Raw genomic sequence first — 27,470 nt, 5'->3', positions numbered from 1 at the left:
CTCTGACTAGACAGCTACCTTTATAAGGGCCCCAACTTTAATTATAATCATTACTGAGTACACACATTTTCCATTTGATGCAAGTGTATTTCTTCTAGAAGTTAACTGTGCCACATTGCAAAACACATATCCTACATCTACATTGATACTCTGCAAATGGTTCATTGAACCACAATCATAATAGTTCTCTATTATTCCAATCTCATACAGCACATGGAAAAAATGAACACTTATATCTTTAGGTGCATGCTCTGATTTCCCTTATTTTATTATGGCATTCATTTCTCCCCATGTAGGTCGGCCTCAACAAAATATTTTCATACTCAGAGGAGAAAGTTGGTTAACTGAAATGTTGTGAGAACATCCCACCACAATGAAAAACGCCTCCATTTTAATAATGTCCCTGGATCATTTCGGTGACACTCTCTTCCCTATTTTGCAATAATACAAAACATGCTGCCCTCCTTTGAACTTTCTCGATGTACTCCTTCAAGCCTATCTGGTATGGATCCCACACTACACAGTAGTATTCTAAAAGAGAATGGACAAGTGTAGTGTAGGCAGTCTCTCTAGTAGATCCGTTACATTTTCCATGTGTCCTGCCAATAAAATGCAGTCTTTGGTTAGCCTTCCCCACAACTTTTTCTGTGTTCCTTCCAATTTAAGTTGTTCGTAATTGTAATTCCTAGGTATTTAGTTGAATTTACTGCCTTTATATCTGACAGATTTATCATGTAACCAAAGTTTAACGAATTTCTTTTGGCACTCATGTCGATGATGTCACACTTTTTGTTATTTAGTGTCAATTGCCAATGTTCACACCATACACATATCTTTTCTAAAGCATTTTGCAATCTGCTTTGATCGTCCTATGACTTTACTAGTCGATAAATGACAGCATCATCTGCAAACAACCTAAGAGGGTTGCTCAGATTGTCTCTTAAATGGTTTACATAGATAAGGAACACCAAAGGGCCTATAACACTACCTTGGCGAATGCCAGAAATCACTTCTGTTTTACTGTATGACTTTCCGTCAGTTACTACAAACTGTGACCTCTCTGACAGGAAATCATGAATCCCGTCACATAACTGAGACGATATTCCATAAGTACGCTAGTTCACTACAAGCCGCTTTTTGTGGAACAGTGTCAAAAGCCTTCTGGAAATCTAGAAATATGGAATGAACTTGAAATCCTGTCAATAGCTCTCAACACTTGGTGTGAGTACAGAGCTAGTTGTGTTTCACAAGAACGATGTTTTTTAAATCCATGTTGACTGTGTCAATAGACTTTTTTTTTTAGATAATTAATAATGTTTGAACACAATATATGTTCCAAAAGCCTGCTACATATTAATCTTAATGATATGGACCTGTAATTTAGTGGATTACTTCTACTACTTTTCTTGAATATGGATGTGACATTTACAACTTTCCAGTCTTTGGATATGGATCTTTCGTCAAGCGAATGGTTGTTTATAACTGTGGAGCTATTGTATCAGCATACTCTGAAAGGAACCTAACTGGTATACAGTCTGGATCAGAAGACTAACTTTTATTAAGTGATTTAAGTTACTTCACTACTCCGAGGATATTTACTTCTACGTTACTCGTGTTGGCAGCTGTTATTGATCCGAATTCTGGAATATTTACTTTGTCTTCTTTGGTGAAGGAATTTCAGAAGGCTGTGTTTAGTAATTCTGCTTTGACAGCACTGTTGTCTATAGTATTTCCAATGCTATTGTGCAGAGATGTTATTGATTGTGTCTTGTTGCCAGCATAGTTAGTTAATTAGTTACATGTTCCATCACTCAATCTCACGGTAACGTGTCAAGTGCATAAGAAATGCACACATGAATCAAGGTTTCTTTCTTTTGTTTAAAAAAATAATAATAAATGCTTAAAATTTTTATTACCTTCCCCACTCCCTTAAATGGCACAAAATGCATATTATTATACCTACAGATTTATTTATTTATACCTATAGATTTATTTATTCCTATTCAAGAATTAATCTGTGTTATAGAAGGAGTTGTCAAAGAGATATGAGTTTAGTTTATTTTTAAAACTATTGCTGCTGTCTGTCAGACATTTTATTTCATCTGGTAATTTATAAAAAAGTTTTACAGCAGCTTTTCTGTGCCAAAGATAGGTTAAGTAGAGGATAGTGTAAATCCTTCTTTCTTCTGGTATTATAATCATGAATGTCACTTTTGTTTATAAACTGGTCCATGTTGTTGAGAACAAACTTCATTACCGAGTAAATGGACTGTGAGGTTGTTATAAGAATTCCTAACCTTTTAAAAAGATGCCTACAAGATGTACGACTATGAGCACCACACATTATTCTAACAATTTTCTTTTGAGCAGTGAATAATTTCTGCCTAAGTGTTGAGTTACTCCAAAATATTATTCCGTATGACATCAGAGAGTGAAAGTAAGCAAATTATGTTAGCTTGATAATCTCTATACCCTCAAAATTAGCAATTATTCTGATTGCACAAGTTGCTGAACCTTATTGCTTTAGGAGATCCATAATATGAATTTTCCAATTAAGATTCTCATCTATACTGTATGCACACCCAAAAGCGTAGGATGCTCTACCCTGGCTACTGACTGTGTTATATTTATAGAAGGAACTGTACTCCTTGTAGTAGAAAATTGGATGCACTTTTTTTTTCTTCCAAAATTCACAGCAAGCCCATTTGCAGAAAAACAATCAATAACTTTTCCAAAGACAGTATTTGTATAAATTTCTATTGGAATTTCTTTTACTGGATTAATAATGATGCTTGTATCATCAGTAAACAGTGTCAGTTTAGCTTCTTGTTCCAGATAAATGTTCACATATGTCAAGAACAGAAGGGGACCCATGATTGAACCCTTTGGAACACCTAATGTAATTTCACCCCAGTTAGATGAAGTGGGAAACTTCCTTAAATCACTTAAAGCACATAAAGAAACTTTTTGCTTCTGTTCTGTAGATATGACTTAAATCATTCATGCACTGTTCCATTTATATCACAGGATTGTAATTTCTGTAACAAAAATTCATGGTTCACACAATCAAATGCTTTGGATAAGTCACAGAAAATTCCTATTGATGTCATTTTTCTGTTTAAGGACTCTGTTATGTTGGCAGTGAAACTGCAAATTGCTGATTCAGTGGAACAGCATTTTTGAAATCCAAACTGTGGTTTACTAAGTATCCCATTACTGTTGAGATGGCTAACCACTCTTGAGTACATTACTTTCTTGACTATTTTTGAAAATGTTGTAAGCAAGGATAATGGCCAGTAATTATTGACATCTGTGGTGTCTCCTTTTTTGTAGAGTAGAGAACTCTACTGTAGACCCTGACAAAAATGTAAGAACTGTGTCTAATAAGTTAGATTAATATGCAGAGATTCAAAAACTGAACTACTGAAGCACTCATGTGAGACTAAATACTTTCCCCCTGATTAGGAACTTATAGTATGTCACAAAAGCAGTTTACTTTCCGACGCAAACAATAATGCGAGAACTGTGCATTAGATATCAAATTAATATGCAGGAACTCGAGAAACTAAGCTATCAAAGCGCACAGATGAAATTATACAATTCGCTCCTGGTTAGGAACTCATAGAAGTCACACAATCAGTTACTTCCTTCTTGGTGCTCCTGTCTCAGCTAGTTGATGCAGCTATTGCATTAAATACCAATTTAATTAGTTACAGCAAGAATTCACCAGCCTGGAGTGATAATGAATTAAGCCATGACCAATCCAGGGTAGATCAGCAACAGATCTATAACCAGCCATCCCTAGAGATAATTACCACACCTCTTTCATGAAATCTGCCTTAGGAGCTTACAGATTCCTTATTCTTAATTGTATCTTTCTGAGAATTCTGTTCTGGTTTCAGCACCTAATACATGCTCTCCACCTTCTTTTTATCTTAAATATCATCCTTTCATCTGAAAATGTTTTCCAGATGTGATCACCATGAAACTATATGATCTTTCTTTCACACTATTACACAGCAAATATATACAGCTTATATTCATCAAACTTATTGCAGCATTTGATGATGAATAAATAACACAGATATACTTCAACTTAAAGCACATACAAGTTGATGTGAGAAGGCGATCAATACTATAAATATTGATATTATAGACATAGACTTGTAAACAAATGTGTGTATGTGACAAAGAAATAAAGTAATATGAATATAATAGAAGGAAACATTCCACGTGGGAAAAATATATCTAAAAAGAAAGATGATGAGACTTACCAAACAAAAGCGCTGGCAGGTCGATAGACACACAAACAAACACAAACATACACACAAAATTCTAGCTTTCGCAACCAACGGCTGCTTCATCAGGAAAGAGGGAAGGAGAGGGAAATACGAAAGGATGTGGGTTTTAAGGGAGAGGGTAAGGAGTCATTCCAATCCCGGGAGCGGAAAGACTTACCTTAGGAGGAAAAAAGGACGGGTATACACTCGCGCACACACACACACACACACACACACACACACACACACACACATTCCCATCCGCATATACACAGACACAAGCAGACATTTGTAAAGGCAAAGAGTTTGGGCAGAGATGTCAGTCGAGGTGGAAGTACAGAGGCAAAGATGTTGTTGAAAGACAGGTGAGGTATGAGCGGCGGCAAATTGAAATTAGAAATTAGCGGAGATTGAGGCCTGGCGGATAGCGAGAAGAGAGGATATGCTGAAGGGCAAGTTCCCATCTCCGGAGATCTGACAGATTGGTGTTAGTGGGAAGTATCCAGATAACACGGACGGTGTAACACTGTGCCAAGATGTGCTGGCTGTGCACCAAGGCATGTTTAGCCACAGGGTGATCCTCATTACCAACAAACACTGTCTGCCTGTGTCCGTTCATGCGAATGGACAGTTTGTTGCTGGTCATTCCCACATAGCAGGCTTCATAGTGTAGGCAGGTCAGTTGGTAAATCACGTGGGTGCTTTCACACGTGGCTTTGCCTTTGATTGTGTACACCTTCTGGGCTACAGGACTGGAGTAGGTGGTGGTGGGAGGGTGCATGGGACAGGTTTTACACCGGGGGCGGTTACAAGGGTAGGAGCCAGAGGGCAGGGAAGGTGGTTTGGGGATTTCATAGGGATGAACTAAGAGGTTATGAAGGTTAGGTGGACGGCGGAAAGACACTCTAGGTGGAGTGGTGAGGATTTCATGAAGGATGGATCTCATTTCAGGGCAGGATTTGAGGAAATCATATCCCTGCTGGAGAGCCACATTCAGAATCTGATCCAGTCCCGGAAAGTATCCTGTCACAAGTGGGGCACTTTTGGGGTTCTTCTGTGGGAGGTTCCGGGTTTGAGGAGATGAGGAAGTGTCTCTGGTTATTTGCTTCTGTACCAGGTCGGGAGGGTAGTTACGGGATGTGAAAGCTGTTTTCAGGTTGTTGGTGTAATGGTTCAAGGATTCCGGACAGGAGCAGATTCGTTTGCCATGAAGACCTAGGCTGTAGGGAAGGGTCCGTTTGATATGGAATGGGTGGCAGCTGTCATAATGGAGGTACTGTTGCTTGTTGGTGGGTTTGATGTGGACGGACATGTGAAGCTGGCCATTGGACAGGTGGAGGTCAACGTCAAGGAAAGTGGCATGGGATTTAGAGTAGGACCAGGTGAATCTGATGGAACCAAAGGAGTTGAGGTTGGAGAGGAAATTCTGGAGTTCTTCTTCACTGTGAGTCCAGATCATGAAAATGTCATCAATAAATCTGTACCAAACTTTGGGTTGGCAGGCCTGGGTAACCAAGAAGGCTTCCTCTAAGCGACCCATGAATAGGTTGGCGTACGAGGGGGCCATCCTGGCACCCATGGCTGTTCCCTTTAATTGTTGGTATGTCTGGCCTTCGAAAGTGAAGAAGTTGTGGGTCAGGATGAAGGAAGGTGTTGGTCTACGTAGGCAGAGATGCGTTCTGTGGGGGCTTGGTAACCAGCTACAATGGGACGGCCGGGATGATTGGGTTTGTGAATTTTAGGAAGAAGGTAGAAGGTAGGGGTGCGGGGTGTTGGTGGGGTCAGGAGGTTGATGGAGTCAGGTGAAAGGTTTTGTAGGGGGCCTAAGGTTCTGAGGATTCCTTGAAGCTCCGCCTGGACATCAGGAATGGGATTACCTTGGCAAACATTGTAAGTAGTGTTGTCTGAAAGCTGACGCAGTCCCTCAGCCACATACTCCCGACGATCAAGTACCACAGTCGTGGAACCCTTGTCCGCCGGAAGAATGACGATGGATCGGTCAGCCTTCAGATCACGGATAGCCTGGGCTTCAGCAGTGGTGATGTTGGGAGTAGGATTAAGGTTTTTTAAGAAGGATTGAGAGGCAAGGCTGGAAGTCAGAAATTCCTGGAAGGTTAGGAGAGGGTGATTTTGAGGAAGAGGAGGTGGGTCCCGCTGTGACGGAGGACGGAACTGTTCCCGGCAGGGTTCAATTTGGATAGTGTCTTGGGGAGTTGGATCATTAGGAGTAGGATTAGGATCATTTTTCTTCATGGCAAAGTGATATTTCCAGCAGAGAGTACGGGCGTAGGACAGTAAATCTTTGACGAGGGCTGTTTGGTTAAATCTGGGAGTGGGGCTGAAGGTGAGGCCTTTGGATAGGACAGAGGTTTCGGATTGGGAGAGAGGTTTGGAGGAAAGGTTAACTACTGAATTGGGGTGTTGTGGTTCCAGATTGTGTTGATTGGAATTTTGAGGTTTTGGACGGAGTGGAGCTGGAAGTGGGAGATTGAGTAGATGGGAGAGACTGGGTTTGTGTGCAATGAGAGGAGGTTGAGGTTTGCTGGAAAGGTTGTGAAGGGTGAGTGAGTTGCCTTTCCGGAGGTGGGAAACCAGGAGATTGGATAGTTTTTTAAGGTGAAGGGTGGCATGCTGTTCTAATTTGCGGTTGGCCTGTAGGAGGATGCTCTGAACAGCCGGTGTGGATGTGGGAGAGAAAAGATTGAGGACTTTTATTAAGGATAGGAGTTGACGGGTGTGTTGATTGGCTGAGTGGATGTGTAGGTGAAGGATTAGGTAGGTGAGGGCAATGGATTGTTCAGTTTGGAACTGGTATAGGGACTGATGGAAAGAAGGGTTGCAGCCAGAGATGGGAACTTGCCCTTCAGCATATCCTCTCTTCTCGCTATCCGCCAGGCCTCAATCTCCGCTAATTTCAATTTGCCGCCGCTCATACCTCACCTGTCTTTCAACAACATCTTTGCCTCTGTACTTCCGCCTCGACTGACATCTCTGCCCAAACTCTTTGCCTTTACAAATGTCTGCTTGTGTCTGTGTATATGCGGATGGATATGTGTGTGTGTGCGCGAGTGTATACCCGTCCTTATTTCCCCCTAAGGTAAGTCTTTCCGCTCCCAGGATTGGAATGACTCCTTACCCTCTCCCGTAAAACCCACATCCTTTCGTATTTCCCTCTCCTTCCCTCTTTCCTGACGAAGCAGCCGTTGGTTGTGAAAGCTAGAATTTTGTGTGCATGTTTGTGTTTGTTTGTATGTCTATCGACCTGCCAGCGCTTTTGTTTGGTAAGTCTCATCATCTTTCTTTTTAGATATAAAGAAATAAAGTAATTTAGAATTATTCATATTCTAAATGTCATATGTTAACTTACCTGTATAATGAATAGTGATCTGTTTCTGATTGTTTCAGGAATCTTTTCAGTGTGTTCATGTCCTTAATTGTCTGAAAAAAAAGTTAACATTCTATGAAGTAGGTTGTACACCTGAATTTTAGGACAGACATGCTTATTATAAAAGCTTAAATAATATTTGGTGACAAAATTAGCATAACTGTCATTTTACTGGAGACTTATTACTATTCCTTCGTTCCTTGCTTTATAATTTGGTAAAATCCGACACCTGAAGATATCCACTTTATACTTTAAAACAACTAACAGTCAAAGATTTTGAAATTTCCAAAATAATATAGATAGACATTTTATAATACAGTTTCAATACTGCTGCTGATGTATTTGTGGGATAGATAGTGGTATGAATGGTCCCAGAATAAGAGTGTGAACTCTCCAGCATAAAAAATATGACAAGTTTTTTGTTTGCAAAGATAATTTCAATGTGAGACTTTGGTAACAAAGCAGGGAGGAAGACATGTGACAGTAACAAACGAACACAGAACTGATCAATACATGTAGTCACAGGAAGCTTGAATTAATGAAGAAAGCATCAGGAGAATATCATTCATACTAGATTTTACAGAGAAGCAATATTTTTTTCTCCTCAATGGCAGGTTGGTATGTATCAAAAAGTCATAGTCACATATATCTTTCAATATCCATCTTGTATAGTCTTTCTTTTGCAGGTCATGCAACAGTGCAAATGAGATATAAAAACAATGAAAAAGGAATGGCCTACTTATTAAGGTGACTGCAGAGATGGCACAAATAAAGTGAACTGAATGAGTAGTGGCACATTATTATACTCATTTACACAGCAACAATCAAAATGTGTACATGTCATATACAGAAGATACATATTAGAGATATTACTCAAAATGAACTTCCTGGAACAAACTTCATGCAGCAACTCACTGAAATAATTTGCCTGTGATATCCCACAACATGTCTGTAATAATAATTGCTACTATATAGTCTTCTCAGAATTTGCAGGCAGTATTACACAGTCGGACATCTGACATTTGGCGAGAGGGGTATCCATATATATATATATGATATTTTGCCCAATTTACTGATTTGGTTATACATCTACTAAAAATGTACGTACATCTTCCCTGTGAGATGGTAGCGTATCATCCTGTAGTTAAATATTGGTGATTTTCAGGCACGTCATCCTGCATTTCTGCTAGCACATATTGCAAAAACAAGGGGTACAAAGACATATCAGTCTTCTCAGCTAGCCAGTATGAGCAAAGAAAATACTTATCATTTGTAACTGCCTGGGCTTTGATCATCACACAGTGTTAGAAAGACTGACCATGTACACTTCTACTCATCAAAAATTATACCTAAAAAGTGTACATTTCACCTTGGAAAAAGTTGCCTTACCTGTTTGTAATACTCAAAGGAGGAAAAAGGGTGACTATATGTTTTCATGTCAGCAATCATGGACAAGTTCATTCAGCATACTTAATTAGGAATCAATATCTGCACAATGGTTAAGCAATAAGGGTAGGAAATCATTCCTTGAAGAATCTGATGAACTGATGGCTTGATCATTCCCATCTACCTCAATATTTGGTGCACAGATGTTGGGGCTTCATTATCTGTTATATCAACAATGAAATCCTTAATGTCAAGAGAGGAAACAGGTTAATAAAACATTCTCGGATTTCAAGCTGCACCAAGTGGTTTACTGCCCATGAGCTTTTGGCAGAGATCTCCTCTGCCATTGTCATCCACTTGACAATGGCAGAGGAGATCTCTGCCGAAAGTTTGTGGGCAGTAAACCACTTGACACAGCTTGAAACCCGAAAATGTTTGTTAAAGTGTTTTATTAACGGATATCACCGCGAAAGCATCCATTCGAACAGGAGATAGGTTGATTACATTTTCTTTCAATATGCATGTGATAAACCTAATGAATCCTTTATACAAGAAGCCATGCAAGGAACATTTTAGTGTCAAGAGGCTGAGGCATTGGGTGTTGTGATGCTATCACATTTCTATCACAAGACCCAAAGGCCATGTTCACATAATAATATTTGCTGAAATATGTATCCATAGCAAATATAAGTACATGACATTCCTTGGGGCTGTATTGATGGTGGTCCTGTACCTATGGCTATGGCTCTTGAGCTTTGATCTTTGTTACATTGATAATTACCAGTGTTGGTGGGTTTTTCCCTTTTCACCAAATGTCAGTACTCTTGACCACCTTTCTGTCAGTCTAGGTGACCGTGACATTGTTTATTTCTTCTACCTCATTACACAAATAAGTTTGTTAAAACTGTCAATGCTAATCTCAACTTTATTAGAGATCCCTGTACTGTTTCTTTTCCAGGTGTTTATTGTGAGATATTTTGTATATGTTTCATCATCTGTTCTTTCATTCATTCAACAATAGTGTTCTCTCAATCCAGTCAAAAAGGGCAGCCTTCAGGTGGGTGTGGAACATGCTTAGTTATAGATTAACAGGCAGAAGAAATTGCTATGAGCAACTTTTATAAGAATGCTAACAATAAATTATGACTAGCACTAATTTACTCAACTGATAATTATGGTAAGTGCTTCTACACTCCTGGAAATTGAAATAAGAACACCGTGAATTCATTGTCCCAGGAAGGGGAAACTTTATTGACACATTCCTGGGGTCAGATACATCACATGATCACACTGACAGAACCACAGGCACATAGACACAGGCAACAGAGCATGCACAATGTCGGCACTAGTACAGTGTATGTCCACCTTTCGCAGCAATGCAGGCTGCTATTCTCCCATGGAGACGATCGTAGAGATGCTGGATGTAGTCCTGTGGAACGGCTTGCCATGCCATTTCCACCTGGCGCCTCAGTTGGACCAGCGTTCGTGCTGGACGTGCAGACCACGTGAGACGACGCTCCATCCAGTCCCAAACATGCTCAATGGGGGACAGATCCGGAGATCTTGCTGGCCAGGGTAGTTGACTTACACCTTCTAGAGCACGTTGGGTGGCACGGGATACATGTGGACGTGCATTGTCCTGTTGGAACAGCAAGTTCCCTTGCCGGTCTAGAAATGGTAGAACGATGGGTTCGATGACGGTTTGGATGTACCGTGCACTATTCAGTGTCCCCTCGACGATCACCAGTGGTGTACGGCCAGTGTATGAGATCGCTCCCCACACCATGATGCCGGGTGTTGGCCCTGTGTGCCTCGGTCGTATGCAGTCCTGATTGTGACGCTCACCTGCACGGCGCCAAACACGCATACGACCATCATTGGCACCAAGGCAGAAGCGACTCTCATCGCTGAAGACGACACGTCTCCATTCGTCCCTCCATTCACGCCTGTCGCGACACCGCTGGAGGCGGGCTGCACGATGTTGGGGCGTGAGCGGAAGATGGCCTAACGGCGTGCGGGACCGTAGCCCAGCTTCATGGAGACGGTTGCGAATGGTCCTCGCCAATACCCCAGGAGCAACAGTGTCCCTAATTTGCTGGGAAGTGGCGGTGCGGTCCCCTACGGCACTGCGTAGGATCCTACGGTCTTGGCGTGCATCCGTGCGTCGCTGCGGTCCGGTCCCAGGTCGACGGGCACGTGCACCTTCCGCCCCACGTGTTGAGCAATTCGGCGGTACGTCCACCCGGCCTCCCGCATGCCCACTATAGGCCCTCGCTCAAAGTCCGTCAACTGCACATACGGTTCACGTCCACGCTGTCGCGGCATGCTACCAGTGATAAAGACTGCGATGGAGCTCCGTATGCCATGGCAAACTGGCTGACACTGACGACGGCGGTGCACAAATGCTGCGCAGCTAGCGCCATTCGACGGCCAACACCGCGGTTCCTGGTGTGTCCGCTGTGCCGTGCGTGTGATCATTGCTTGTACAGCCCTCTCGCAGTGTCCGGAGCAAGTATGGTGGGTCTGACACACCGGTGTCAATGTGTTCTTTTTTCCATTTCCAGGAGTGTAGATTATCTTATGTATGCATGCTAGGAGAAAATCAGTTACTTTAAAAAGAGCCACAGCTCCTCCTCCATACTACTCAGCTGCTGTTATCATCCAATACTTAAACAAATTTTACCCAGACTGCAATTAGGTGTTTATATACTGACAAAATCAGGATCTGTCTGATAAATTATTGGAGACATGTAGAATTTACATTCCTGAGTTCACATATTCAGATATACACTAAGGTGACAAAAGTCAGAGGGCAGTGATATGCACAAATATAGATGGCAGTAGTATTGCATACACAAGGCATAAAAGGGCAACGCTTTGACGGAGCTGTCATTTGTACTCAGGTGATTCACATCAAAAGGTTTCCAACATGATTATGGCCACATGACAGGAATTAACAGACTTTTATTGCAGAATGATAGTTGGAGCATTCCATTTTGGACATCATTAGGGAATTCAATATTCTGAGATCCACCGTGTCAACAATGTGCCAAGAATACCAAATTCAGCCATTACCTCTAACCATGGACAAGGCAGTAGCCGAAGGCTCTCTTAATGACCAAGAACAGAGGTGTTGGTGTAGAGTTGTCAGTGCTAACAGACAAGCAACACTGCATGAAATAACTCCAGAAATCATTGTAGAACATACAACGAACATATCAGTTAGGACAGTGCAGCAAAATTTGGTGTTAATGGGCTATGGCAGCTTATGACCGATGTGAGTGACTTTGCTAACAGAATGACATCATCTTCAGTGCCTCTCCTGTGCTCACGATCACATCAGTTGGACCCTAGGCAACTGGAAAATCATGGCCTGGCCAGACAAGTCCCAATTCCAGTTAGTAAGAGCTAATGGTAGGTTCTGAGTATGGCACAGACCCCACAAAGCCATCGATCCAAATTGTCAATAAGGCACTGTGCAAGCTGGTGGTGGCTCCACAATGGTGTGGGCTGTGTTTAAATGAACCTATCACTGACTGAAGACGGTTATATCCGGCTACTTGGAGACTGTTTGCAGCCATTCATGGGCTTCATGTTCACAAACAATGATGTCATGTCACCAGGACACAATTGTTAGTGAGTGGCTGAGGAACAGTCTAGACAATTTGAGTGAATTATCTGGCCACTTGGACCACCTGACATGAATGCTATAGAACATTTATGGGACATAATCGAGAGGTCAGTTTGGCCGCAACATCTTGCACCTGCAACATTTTCCCAATTATTGAGGCAACATTGTTCAATATTGCTGCAGGGAACTTCTAACGACTTGTTAAGTCCATGTCACATTGAGTTACTGCAAATGTGCTGAGCAAAAGGAGGTACCCCATGACTGTTGTCACTTCAGTGTGCTGTATATTTTGGGTGAAAGTTGTATTCTTTTACTTTGTGTTTAAATATTTAGGCATTTTCAATTTCCTATCTTATGTACACTGGTATCCTGCCACAAACTTTTGCACCAGAATATAAAAAGTCATTCTGAACCCTGGAGAAGGATGCTTAGTCTATAGGGAATTATTTCTACTTCTAGTATTGTGCTTGTGAATTGCTGAGTTCATTTACATTCTATGGTTATTAACCACAACTAGTATTAGAGACTATATATACTGGTAAGTTCCCTGAAGAGATTTAGAGACATTTTTAGTCATCAACTTTACAAGTATTGTTACTGAAAACATCCATAGAATAGAAAGTTTTTTATGCCATATGCTGCAGGACAGAATTCAGTGAAGGTCCGCTAGCAAACTTGTCTTGAGGTCTACACAGTGAGAGACTCCTGGGTGTAAAGCCGGCAGAACTGAGCTTTTGGCTTATGTATCCACCACAGTTTACTATCAATCTGGACACCCAGGAACTTCACACATGGTGCATCATGCAGTGTACACCCATTAATCTGAACTTCTGGTAGTGTTACTTAACAGCTCAAAATTTTCCCCATAATTTACTGGAAGTCACTAGTTACAGACACGTGTTAAAATACTCATGAATCTTAAAGAAACATGGCACCTGTCTTGATGAAACAGTTTGTGAGTTTACATTTTTCAACAAAATAATATGCGTATTGACACCTGAAACCCACCCACTCACTGAGTTTATGAATTTATTGTGATCTAGTGTCTGTCATAATATGAATTTTTTTCAAACAGTTTTGGGTATTTAATGTAATAAACGTACACGCACATTCTTCACAACCAAAACACCACTTGGATTACACACAATTTGACTTTCATTTGTCGGGATTATGGAAAACAGTTGCAGATAAAAACTTTTTTGTGTAATGATGTTATGAAAGAAGTGTTGTGTTAATGGCTCAAAGTATAACTGTAAAGTTTTTCCCTTCTGAATAACATTACAAAGTTGACAAAATATTGGAGACGTAAGGGTGACCATGTAGAAAAATGTGGTTTTTGTATTTTAAAACACTGAGAAATAGTGTTTATACACAATATGTCTCTTTATTGTACATCATGATACAATGTAACATTATTACATGTACATGTATTTCAGATTATGTTGTTTTTCAACTTAACACTAATTATTGAGTAGTGGAGCTAAGAATAATAACTGATTTACAGAATAAAATATGTCAACAGAAATGTCATAAGATCAGGAAACAGCATATCATCGTGTAAACAAATGTTGTAAAATGGGGGGAAAAATTAGAGATTGTAGTTAGTAAAACTATAAGGGGTGGCTAGAAAGTCCCTAATCGCCTGAACTAAATGCATGTAACAGTGTAAAATAGTGACAATAATGGAAATTCCTTGATGGAACAATACAGAAAATAAAGGCAACCACTCACCTTTAGTCAACTGATGTGTGGCACACAGACAAAGCAAGCGTACACACACACACACACACACACACACACACACACACACACACACTACTGCAGTTGAAGAATCCAGACACACTACTATACATTTTTTAACACTGTTATCAAAAAATCTCAAAAAGTACTTGACTGATTTACTTCAGACTTTTACACAATACTCTAATGAACATTTGGACAGATGCAGGCTGTATGTTTTTTTTAAATACATATGAAATATAAAATACGAAATGTGAATACTAAGGGGGAAACACTGTTAGCAGAAGTCTCAAAAAGTTCTTGACCAACTTACTTCAATTGTCTTATATGATACTCTAATGAACATTAGGACAGATATAGGCAATATGAATGCTCATCAGTTATGTATACAAAGCAGGGTGTATGTAAGTATGTCTGGGATCTCCTCCCAAGCCCCTGGACAGATTTCAACCAAATTTGGTACATATATCAAATTTGGCACAGAAGCAGCAGGTCTACAAATATCAGCATTGTGTAGTTTATAACCTCCTAGCTTCAACAGAAGTGGAGATTTAGCCAAAAACGTTTTTTTCTTCCAGCCTCTAGCATATAGGCTGCCCTGCATGACACATATGATTGTGAGAACAGTACTGGCCTGCCCAATCAATCTGCTTTGCAGAGCAGCCAATACGTTGAGAGCAAGAAATAGTTTTCCAGGTTCCGACATATTGGCAGCCGATCAGGGCAGGTGTTTTGTGTTGGCCAGAGAGAGGTGTGAGGGAAATGGGCAAAGAGAAATAGATGTGGACAAACTGAGGGAGAAGAGGTGGACACAGAGAGGGGGAAGTGGAAGTGTGCCGGCCAGGGTGGCCGAGCGGTTCTAGGCATTACAGTCTGGAACCGCGCGAGCATGGATGTGTGTGATGTCCTTAGGCTAGTTAGGTTTAAGTAGTTCTAAGTTCTCGGTGACTGATGACCTCAGCAGTTAAGTCCCATAGTGCTCAGAGCCATTTGTGGAGGTGCGTCCAATATAGGTGTTGATGCATATGGATGTGAATCACAGGGAAAAGGCTGATTTAGCATATGAACAAACTGAACAGTAGTCTCTGGATTCTCTGTGAATAACAAAACAATACTTCTTTGGCATTTGGCTTGGTGAGAGTGCAGTGTCCATCACGGTGTAGTAGAATGCTCTTGGCCTGGTTGTAACTGATGTCCTGCGAGATTGGAAGCTTAATGATGAAGACAGTGGTGACATCCTGTGACATGGTGCAGATGCTGCACTCAATTACAGCTAGCAGTTTGGACACAGCGGGTGAGATGGTCCTTGGACTGTGAATGTGAGCAGATGTCAATCAGGTGAGTCAGGAATGCTCAGCAATCGGAGCTCCAAGCTGAGGAACTGTAGTGAGTGGGCCATAGCGTTACTACAGATGAGCTGCACTTATTGAAGAGAGCTCCATGCTGAAGAACCATGAACAGTCACTATCTGGCCATGGAGCTGCCCTGATGTGCAATTTCCGTAGTTCAGCTGCACTGCAGCCTTTACAGCAGGTTCATGGATGGGTGCTGGGACCAGCACTGGGAGTAGTGAGGTAGTGCCAGAACTGGCAGCAGCACCTGTGACAAGACTTGTGATCCCGAGATGAGTGGCTACCTCTGGAGACTTGAAGTAAAACAGTCCTGCATATTTACATTTGGATTGGATTGTTTCCTTCTGATTGTTAGAGTCTATGTAATGAAGAGGCAAGGATTGCAGGTCACTTCTGCTACCTGTCTGAAGGGTAGTTTAACTATAAGTGCTAGCCATATGGTACCACAGTGGTTACACAGAGTATTAGAATGCATATGCATGAGCTTATGGATGTGGGAGAGGAGGGAATAGAACACATGATGTGAGAAGAGGGTAGTGGGATACTGAGAGGCAGGAGCAGGAAAGGCAGATGACTCAGCACCTGCACAACAAGATGAAAGGAGTTGATAAGACAGTTAACATTTGAACCTCTCATTCCCATCACCAAAACAGCTAAAGTGCTCCTCTTGTGAATTGCAACATAACTGTCATATGACTGCTCGGGGAAGAGAATAAAGCCTGTGTGTTGACCAGTTCATTATTCGCCTTTCTGTGTTTGGTAAGGGACAATGGCAGATACCAGTGATTTCATTTTGGAGGAACACTTAGTGACAAATGAGTGGGTCCATAAATGAAAGCATAATAATAATAATAATAATAATAATAATAATAATAACAATAATAACAATAATAATAATAACACTGCTTAACTTTGGTAATCTGGCAAGAACTGCTGTATCCAATGTAGTAAGGCCATTAGCAAGACACAGGTGATGGATGGGTTTTGAGAATGGGTCAGTAAGGAGCCACATTTTCAGACATTGATCGCGTGGGAGAAGATAGCTTTTGGCCTGGCAAAATGGTTTGTCTTCTCCACAATGACAACTTCAGCATCAGCAAATTTTATTATGTGGTCTGTCTCACACAGCGCACATTCACCACGGCTGATTTTGCCACCTGTCTCAACCTACAATATCATTTATCCTGGTGTTGATGGATTGTACAGGCATTCCAACAATGACTTATTCTCATGTACAAGCCATGTGGTATATTCCCAACACTGAAACTGAATTCCTTTTGTCCTTTGTTGATCTGAGACACTCTTTGATTTTCTCGGTTGGTTTGTAAATAGTATTTACATCACGTTTGCACAATGTATGATCAATTCTGTCCATCACCCTGGGAATGTAAGGCAGAAAGCCCCTACACCACATTTCTTCTTCCAATGTGTCACTTCGCTACGAGTTATATTTCATGATATTTCTTATGCAACTGATGGAGTACCCTTTGCTCCTCAGAACGTATTCCAGGTGTTTCATCTTGTGTATGAGGCACTGTGGCTGACACATTCATCTTGTGTGCATTATGAGAACATTAATCATCCCTCTTTTCTAGCTTCAGTGATGATTTGACAGTTTATGCACACATCAGTCAGGGTGTATTAGTTTTCAATACATACTGTTTCCAAAGTTTGTAGTGTTTCGAGAATTTCTGTGTAAATTCTAGAACCACTTGGCCTTCTGCCATCTTGAACACACAATATTTTAAATATAAGTGTGAGAGAGCCTATTTACTGCTCATCACCTGTCTGTGTGTGCAGGTTTGAAGTTTATCGTGAGATGACTATAGATGTGGCGGTCGAACAGCACCTACAAGTGTTTGCCAGTCATGCCATGGAAGCCATAATGAAAGAACAAGGAGTGTTTATGCATTCTGTGCTGTATTATAACTTTGACGATTGTAGTGAAAAAAAAGAACAGTTGAAGTATTGTTAATTAATGCTTGTTTTGGACTTGGAAAGGAAAAGACGTGTATTGAGATTCATAGTGAGAAGAGGAATGGTTATTAAACCAACTCTCTTATAAATGTTATTTAGTTGGTTTCTGGTAGTCAGATATCTATATTCTGCAGACAATTCTGTTTGGTTTTGAGTCAAATACATCATTAATCGATGAGTACAGTGACACTAAAATCTGTATATGTGACCATCAGATTACAAAGATAAGAAAATATTATTTTTTTGCCTAACACATCACAAACTGTTAGAACTTGGCAACCTTTGAAGGTCACAGAAGAAAACAGGAATTTTGAGACGAAAACAAGATAAGAAGATGATATGTGTGGCCTTAGCAACTGAGTATAACAAGACGAGAGAACCGTTACGAGAAACTGGACTATGCCTAAAAAAATCACATGAAGAAAATTAGTAAATGCAACAAAAGGGAAGACGTAAGAAAGTCATAATGTTAAAAGTAAAGGAGAGAAGAACTCAATGTATTAGACTAAGAAGAGATACGCCGAGAACAATTCGACTAAGAAGATCTGATGCATCGCGAGGACGCAGATGCAGAAAACAACATCCAGCCTAAACTCTATGCTGGATGAGCATAAAACAGTACTTTATTGTTTGAGTGTAAAGTTGGATAAACTGTTGAGTGAAGTGTACTCATGTAGTTGTTATACTTAGAGTGAATTTTTAAATGGTTACTAGATTGAAAGTGCATAGGAATATGGATAACGTGAAACAATGTACCACACTCATACAATTACAGTTGGTGGTGACTTTAATTTACCATTGATATGTTTGCGAAAATATGTGTTTAATTCCAGAGGTAAGCATATATCATCATCCAAAATTAAGCTAAATGTATTCTCTGAAAATTATTTCGAGCAGTTAGTTCATGAGCCCACGCGAATAGTAAATGGTTGTGAAAACACGCTTGACCTCTTAGCAACAAATAATCCTGAGTTAATAACGAGCATCACAACGGATACAGGGATTAGTGAACACAGGGTTGTTGTAGCAAGATTGATTATTGTAACCCCCAAATCCTCCAAATATAAAGGAAAAATATATTTATTCAAAAAAGCAGATAAAAATTCACTTGACGCCTTCCTGAGAGACAATCTCCACTCCTTCCAAATTAGTTATGTAAATGTATACCAGATGTGGCTTGAATTCAGAGAAATAGTATCGGCAGCAACTGAGAGATTTATACCAAATAACTTAACAAACGATGAATCTGATCATCCTTGGTACACAAGATGGGTCAGAACACTGTTGCAGAAACAACGAAACAAACATGAGAAATTTAAACAGACGCAAAATCCCCAAGACTGGCGATCTTTTACAGACGCTCGAAATTTAGCATAGACTTCAATGCGAGATGATTATAACAGTTTCCACAATGAAACTTTGTCCAAAACTTGGCAGAAAATCCAAAGAGATTCTGATCGTATGTGAAAAATGTTAGCGGCAAGAAACAATCAAGGCCTTCTCTGTGCAATAGCAATGGAGGTACTATCGAAGACAGTGCTGCCAAAGCAGAGTTACTAAACACAGCCTTCCGAAATGCATTCACAAAAGAAGACGAAGTAAATATTCCAGAATTCAATTCAAGAACAGCTGCCAACATGAGTAATGTAGAAGTAAATATCCTCGGAGTAGTGAAGCAATTTAAATCACTTAATAAAAGCAAGTCTTCTGGTCCAGACAGTATACCAATTAGGTTCCTTTCAGAGTATGCTGAAGCATTAGCTCCATACTTGACAATCATATACGACCATTTGCTCGATGAAAGATTTGTACCCAACGACTGGAAAGATGCATAGATCACACCAATATTCAAGAAAGGTAGCAGGAGTAATCCACTTAATTACAACATTGATATGCAGCAGGGTTCTGGAACATATATTGTGTTCGAACATTATGAAAACAGTCTTTTGACACACAGTCAACATGGGTTTAGAAAACATTGTACTTGTGAAACACAACTAGCTCTTTATTTGCATGTGTTGAGTGCTATTGACAAGGGATTTCAGATCGATTCCGTATTTCTGGATTTCCAGAAGGCTTTTGACACAGTGTCACACAAGTGCCTTATAGTGAAATTGTGTGCTTATGGAATATCATCTCAGTTATGTGACTGGATTTGTGACTTCATGTCAAAGAGGTCACAGTTCGTAGTAACTGATGGAAAGTCATCGAGTAAAACAGAAGTGATTTCTGGCATTCCCCAAGTTAGTGTCATAGGCCCTTTGCTGTTCCTTATCTGTATAGACAATTTGGGAGACAATCCAAGCAGTCATCTTAGGTTGTTTGCAGATGACACTGTTGTTTATCGACTAATAAAGTCATCAGAAGATCAAAACAAATTGCAAAAAGATTCAGAAAAGATATCTGAATGGTGTGAAAATTGGCAGTTGACTCTAAATAATGAAAAGTGTGAGGTCATCCACATGAGTGCTAAAAGGAATCTGTTAAACTTCGGTTACACCATAAATCAGTCAAACATAAAGGCCATAAATTCAAATAAATACCTAGGAATTAAATTATGAACAACTTAAATTGGAAGGAACACACAGTAAATGTTGTGTGTGTGCGTGTGTGGCAGGGGGGGGGGGGGGGGGGGGATAACCAAAGACTGCATTTTATTGGCAGGACACTTAGAAAATGTAACAGATCTAGTAAGGAGACTGCCTACACTATGCTTGTCCATCCTCTTTTAGAATAATGCTGCGCGGTGTGGGATCCTTACCAGATAGGACTGACAGAGTACATCAAAAATGTTCAAAGGGGGGCAGCCCATTTTGTATTATCATGAAATGTGGGAGAGAGTGTCACTGAAATGATATGGGATTTGGGCTGGACATCATTAAAGGCGTTTTTCTTTGTGATGGAATCTTCTCACGAAATTCCCATCACCAACTTTCTCCTCCGAATGTGAAAATATTTTGACCCGACCTACATAGGGAGAAATGATCACCACAATAAAATAAGGGAAATCGGAGCTCTAACGGAAAGATATCAGTGTTTGTTCTTTCCACGCGCTATACGAGATTAGAACAACAGAGAATTGTGAAGATGGTTCAATGAACCCTCTGCCAGGCACTTAAATGTGATTTGCAGAGCAGACTACTTTTTGCCAGGGATGCCCTTTTTGCGTATGCTACAGTGCTTTTTATGTCCTCCATGTTTCATTTCTCATGGGTTATTCTGCTTCCTAGGTAGCAAGATTCCTCACTCCATGTATTTCGTGATCACCAATTTTGGTTTTAACTTTCTTGTTATTCTCAATTGCGCTACTCCTCATTACTTTTGTCTTTTTCTAGTTTACTCTCAATGCTTATCCTGCACTAATTAGACTATTCATTCCATTCAACAGATCCTGTAATTCTTCTTCACTTTCACTGAGGATAGTAATGGCATCAATGAATCTTGTAATTGATGTCCTTTCACTCTGAATTTTAATCCCACTCTTGAGTCTTTCCTTTATTTCCATCACTGCTTCTTCGATAGAGACTGAACAGTAGGGGCAAAAGACTGCATCCATATCTTACATCTTCTTTAATCAGAGCACTTTGTTCTTGGTGTTCAAACATTATTGTTCCCTCTTCATTCTTGTACGTATTGTATGTTACCAGTCTTTTTCTACAGCTTATTTTTATTTTTATCAGAATTTCAAACAACTTGCCACCATTTTGCATTGTTGAATGCTTTTCCTAGGATGACCAATACTATAGCATGTCTTTCTTCCATTATCAAATGGAACATCAAACCTGCCTCTCTGGTGCCTTTACCTTCCCGAAAGCCAAACCAATTGTTATCTAACAGATCCTCAATTTTCTTCTACATTTTTCTGCATATTATTCTTGTCAGTAGCTTGGATGCATGGGCTATTAAGCTAATTGTGTAGTAGCTGTCGCACTTATCTGCCCTTGCTATCTTCAGAATTGTGTGGATGATATTTTTCTGAAAGTTTCATGGAGTGTCACCAGTCTAATAGATTATTGTCAACTTGAACAGTCGTTCGATTGCCATTTGCTCAAATTATTTTATAAACTCCAAAGGAATGTTATCTAACCCTTATGCCTTATTTGATCTCAAGTCTTTCACAGCTATTTTACATTCTGATAATACTGGATCCCCTATTGTCTTCCACACTGACTCCAATTTCTCCTTCTATCATGTCATCAGGTAAGTCCTCCACTTCATAGAGGCCTTCAATATATTCTTTACACCCCTCTGCTCTCTAACACGAATTTAACAGTGTAATTCCTACTGCAATCTTACTATTATCACTTTTAGTATAAATAACGTATTATCTGGTTCCTTAGTAAAGATAACAGGGTGTAAGAATTTATCTAAACATTGTAACTGAATAATAGACATACTTACTAAAAACTAAATTTATTAATTTTCTTACACAATGTCAATTAGTCACTCATCAGACCAGTTAAAAAAAACTGAGATAGTTTTAAGTAGATGTTTCATAAATTACCTTTAATTTGAATGCTTCCAGCACTTTCCTGATTTTCCAAGGTTCACAGTTTTCACCCAAAGACAACAGACGCTGTGCCCAGTCCATGCAGTATGAGTTACAGTTAACTTCATCAATAATCAGTTTTCCTCCAGGACTTCCAGTTTTCAACAAGACCGGTGAATTGTCAGTAGATTCAGCTTTATTAATTGAGCCCAAGTATTGAACAACAGCACAAGAAGAGATGAATCTTCGAACATCAGCTACTGCTTTTGGACCTACATTATCACTCCCCATTACTTTTCTATTCTGCTGTGCCTAAACAAAAAAAACTTACATACACATAAATGTAATCATTAAATACAAACAGTGCTTCATGTAATGTAAATGGAATTTAGACTCTTGTTTACCCAAGAAACACAAAATTGAATAGCCAATAATGTAGATGACAGTGCCTGATACTGTTTGACCAAATATATAATTGGCAAAGCATTGACTATGTCAGCTGACAAAAACATATTAACGAAAAACTAATTTTTCTGAAGAATATGACAAGCTCATTAGCTGACCTACTACATGCATATTCCTAATTGTAATCAAACAATACAGGACTATTATAAATGATTGAAGCGATTTCATAAATTCACTGTAGCTCCATTCATTGACATATGGTCACGACACACTACAGATACATAGAAAAACTCATAAAGTTTTGTTCGGCTGAAGCCGCACAAAACTCATAAAGTTTTGTTCGGCTGAAGCCGCACTTCAGGTTTCTGCTCGAGAGCGCAGTGATACAAAATGGCGACAGGAGCCGAGAAAGCGTATGTCGTGCTTGAAATGCACTCACATCAGTCCGTCATAACAGTGCAACGACACTTCAGAACGAAGTTCAACAAAGATCCACCAACTGTTAACTCCATTCGGCGATGGTATGTGCAGTTTAAAGCTTCTGGATGCCTCTGTAAGGGGAAATCAACGGGTTGGCCTGCAGTGAGCGAAGAAACTGTTGAACGCGTGCGGGCAAGTTTCACGCGTAGCCCACGGAAAATTGGCTCATGCCACAACTGGAGACCGACAGCGCCGACTTCATCTTTTAACAGGATGGTGCTCCACCACACTTCCATCATGATGTTCGGCATTTCTTAAACAGGAGATTGGAAAACCGATGGATCGGTCGTGGTGGAGATCATGATCAGCAATTCATGTCATGGCCTCCACGCTCTCCCGACTTAACCCCATGCGATTTCTTTCTGTGGGGTTATGTGAAAGATTCAGTGTTTAAACCTCCTCTACCAAGAAACGTGCCAGAACTGCGAGCTTGCATCAACGATGCTTTCGAACTCATTGATGGGGACATGCTGCGCCGAGTGTGGGAGGAACTTGATTATCGGCTTGATGTCTGCCGAATCACTAAAGGGGCACATATTGAACATTTGTGAATGCCTAAAAAAACTTTTTGAGTTTTTGTATGTGTGTGCAAAGCATTTTGAAAATATCTCAAATAATAAAGTTATTGTAGAGCTGTGAAATCGCTTCAATCATTTGTAATAACCCTGTAATTACTGCAATTATAATATCATGTCACAACAATGCTTGTTGAATACACTAACTTGTCCCAGCTATTGCAATTAAATTACAAATGAGGGCTGTTGAGTTGGAATACGAAGATTGGTGAGATGCATCATTAAACTAAAAATATAATCAAAGTGAGGGACAGACAAATAACATAAATTGGATATCTTTATTATAGTGCTACCATTCAACTTCCACTATATACAGTGGAGAATACCAAACTCAACTCTTTTGATCAAGTTTTTGACTAACTTTCCCCTCATACTGCTTTGGTGCAACCACTCCTTTCTTTCTTAATCTATTTGAACCACAAAAATGCCTTTTATTAGTTCATAAAATTCAGTGCCACCTTTAGTTATAATTGGCTACATGATGACCATCAAGCACTTCTCAAGTTGGGTGATTTTACTTTCTTATTGCAGTTTCCAGTTTTGACCTTAGTTCCTCAATTTTATATTTATCAACTCATAGTTTTCATTGTGGTGGCGAGTATATAGAAGGTCTACACATGGGTGATGTACCTGAGGACAATATTATGGAAATGGAAGAACATGTAGATGAAGATGAAATGGGAGATATGATACTGCATGAAGAGTTTGACGGAGCAATGAAAGATCTAAGTCGAAACAAGCCCCCGAGAGTAGACAACAATCCATTAGAACCACAGATTGCCTTTGGAGAGCCAGTCCTGACAAAACTCTTCCATCTGGTGAGCAAGATGTACGAGACAGGCGAAATAACCTCGGACTTCAAGAAGAATATAATAATTCCAATCCCAAAGAAAGCAGATGTTGAAAGATGTGAAAATTACTGAACTATCAGTTTAATAAGTCATGGCTGCAAAATACTAACATGAATTCTTTACAGACGAATGGAAAAACTGGTAGAAGCCTGTAACAACAATGACTCTGTCCTATTGTACATATAATATTTTATTCTTCTGATTTTTCGATAAACTTGTGTAATTAATGTTCTGCTTTCATTTCTTTTTTGTTTCATGCCATTGTGTTAAGAAAACTGTAAACAAGTTTCAATGTGAATATTAATGTTTATGTCAAATGTCAAGCAAACCTGTAATAGAATTGAAATGTAACAAATGTTGAAACTGTTGTAAGATGTTTAAAATTGTAATTGTGCATCTGGTCCATATGTAGGCAATGTGTTAGGATATGTAGAATGCAAAACCTCGGGTGAATACCCGGCCTGTCAGGGAGCGGTAAAAGGTGGATGGCAGGCGAGCGCGGGGAAATGCATGCGGGCACTGCACGGCACAATGGACTCAGCAGTAGTAGTTGGAGTTTGGCATTGGTCTGAGCAACACCCTCTGGAGGGAGGAGGCTCTCCTGGAAGACGTAGTTTCACTGAGCCTCGGGTATGCTGTTCCAACGCCCACACAGCATGGCAATATTCCATAGGCACTAAATGGAAAAGTATTGCGACGCTAAGAAGAATTAAAGTGCCGATACGTCAAGAGAGCCATAGCTGTGGTGGTATGTGCGCTCTGTGCCTCGCCATCTCGCCGCCCGCCAACCACTGCATCGATAAAAGCAGGTTGAAACTTTTAGTACTGTATGCTTATGGACCATAGAGTGAACTGTTCAATAATAACCTAAATTTTACCAGAACTTTCCCCTCATTTAATTATCCTCACAACTAACCTAGACAGGGTCCTTTCCAAATGTTGTGCAATCCGAGTGTCCCGAAATGAAAAATTAAATTTTGTGTTAATAATAATTACTTGCAGACCTAACTATGTTAGAATGGTGTTTAAAGAACTGTTCTGTTAATGAACCAGTAAGTGAATAACGAAGGTGTAACGAAGTTGAAAGATAACTTTAATATTGATATAGTACTGAAGTTAAATTATTTCGAGACAGATATAAAGGTATTTAAATGAGAAGTAAATAAGATAAAAAGAGTAGTAACTCATATACTGGAAATCTAGAACGCATGATAATTTCAGTAACCAATTTTTTTAAAATAGTGATCATAACAGTTTCAGGGTCTCCCCCCCCCCCCCCCCCCTTTATTCATTTGAATTCTGAAGTGTTCCATTGGTTTGACCAGCAAAAGTTAAAGTCAATATATAAGTCAAAATTTATCAGTGTTTTATCTTCATCAAAATTGACATTTTGTGTGTGGCTCGAAAGTGCTATTTCTAGGGTAACCTATGTCCGATTTTAATCAGATCAATAGACTGTACGAAGCTTTGTAGTATACATTATAGTGTAGTGTTATGTATCCATGGTTTTTCCATATCAGTACAGAATGTGAAACTATCAGTTCAATAGATTTTCTGGTTCTAAAATCCTACTATATTATGCAGTGTTACTACTTGTTGTTTTGCATGAATATATAGCAACTTGTACAGGGAAGAAACTCAGTTAATGCCTAATTAGGCTGGCGACCGTATTATTATCAAATTGGCAGCATCTTCAGTGTTGCTTTTGGTCCATACTGATGTGTAATTGCATTTTGAACTTACTTGACGGATCACTGTTATTGCAGAGTGGGTGTAAGTCTGATTTGCCACCATTCAGGTACACGCGGTCAATATCTATACGAAAATCCTGTCTCGTAAGGTGAACCCCGCTCACTTACCATCGTACAGGCTTTAATGAGTATTGTGTGCCCCACGCGCACGTTACAAGCCGACCTCGGGGAAGAGTTTGAATTCTGTAGAAATGTTGGAACCCGTGAGGCAATACTGACCCTATGACTTATGTTAGAATATAGATTAAGGAAAGGGAAACCTACATTTCTAGCATTTGTAGACTTAGAGAAAGCTTTTGACAATGTTGACTGGAATACTCTCTTTCAAATTCTGGAGGTGGCAGGGGTCAAATACAGGGAGCAAAAGTCTGTTTACAATTTGCACAGAAACCAGATGGCAGTTATAAGAGTCGATGGGCATGAAAGGGAAGCAGTGGCTGGGAAGGGAGCGAGACAGGGTTGTAGCCTACCCCTGATGTTATTCAAAGTTTCTATTGAGCAAGCAGTAAAGGATACAAAAGAAAAATTCAGAGTAGGAATTAAAATCCATGGAGAAGAAACAAAAACTTTGAGGTTCACCAATGACATTGTAAATATGTCAGAGACAGCAAAGGACCTGGAATAGCAGTCGAACAGAATGCATAGTGTCTTGAAAGGAGGATATAAAATGAACATCAACAAAAGCAAAACAAGGATAATGGAATGTAGTTGAATTAAAAAATCGGGTGATGCTGAGGGAATCAGATTAGGAAATGAGACACTTGAAGTACTAAATGAGTTTTGCTATTTGGGGAGCAAAATAACTGATGATGGTTGAAGTAGAGAGGATATAAGATGTAGACTGCCAATGACAAGGAAAGCATTGCTGAAGAGAAATTTATTAACATCGAGTACAGTATTAAATGTCAGGAAGTTGTTTCTGAAAGTGTGTATGTTGAGTGTAGCCATGTATGTAAGTGAAACATGGACAATAAATAGTTTAGGCAAGAAGAGAATAGAAGCTATTGCAATGTGTTGCTGCAGAAGAATGCTGAAGATTAGATGGGTAGATCATATAACTAATGAGGAGGTACTGAACAGAATTGAGGAGAGGAGAAATTTGTGGCATAAGTTGATTAGAAGAAGAGATTGGTTGGTAGGACACGTTTTGAGGCATCAAGGAATCACC

General features: G+C 39.9%; 1 protein-coding gene across 1 annotated transcript in view; it reads right to left on the bottom strand.

Moving 5' to 3' along the window:
- LOC126091931 (protein Njmu-R1-like) overlaps positions 1 to 27,470 on the bottom strand; it is a 120,420-nt gene that overhangs the window by 7,056 nt on the left and 85,894 nt on the right. The window contains exons 6-7 of the mRNA XM_049907253.1: positions 22,256 to 22,552; positions 7,648 to 7,718 (exon numbers count right to left, since the gene is read on the bottom strand). Coding sequence (XP_049763210.1) covers positions 7,648 to 7,718; positions 22,256 to 22,552 — 368 coding nt within the window. The remainder of the gene's footprint in view (positions 1 to 7,647; positions 7,719 to 22,255; positions 22,553 to 27,470) is intronic.

The sequence above is a fragment of the Schistocerca cancellata genome, chromosome 7, assembly GCF_023864275.1.
Source record: "Schistocerca cancellata isolate TAMUIC-IGC-003103 chromosome 7, iqSchCanc2.1, whole genome shotgun sequence".
NCBI classification, from domain to species: Eukaryota; Metazoa; Arthropoda; class Insecta; order Orthoptera; family Acrididae; genus Schistocerca; species Schistocerca cancellata.
This window is presented reverse-complemented; position numbering and strand designations above follow the sequence as displayed.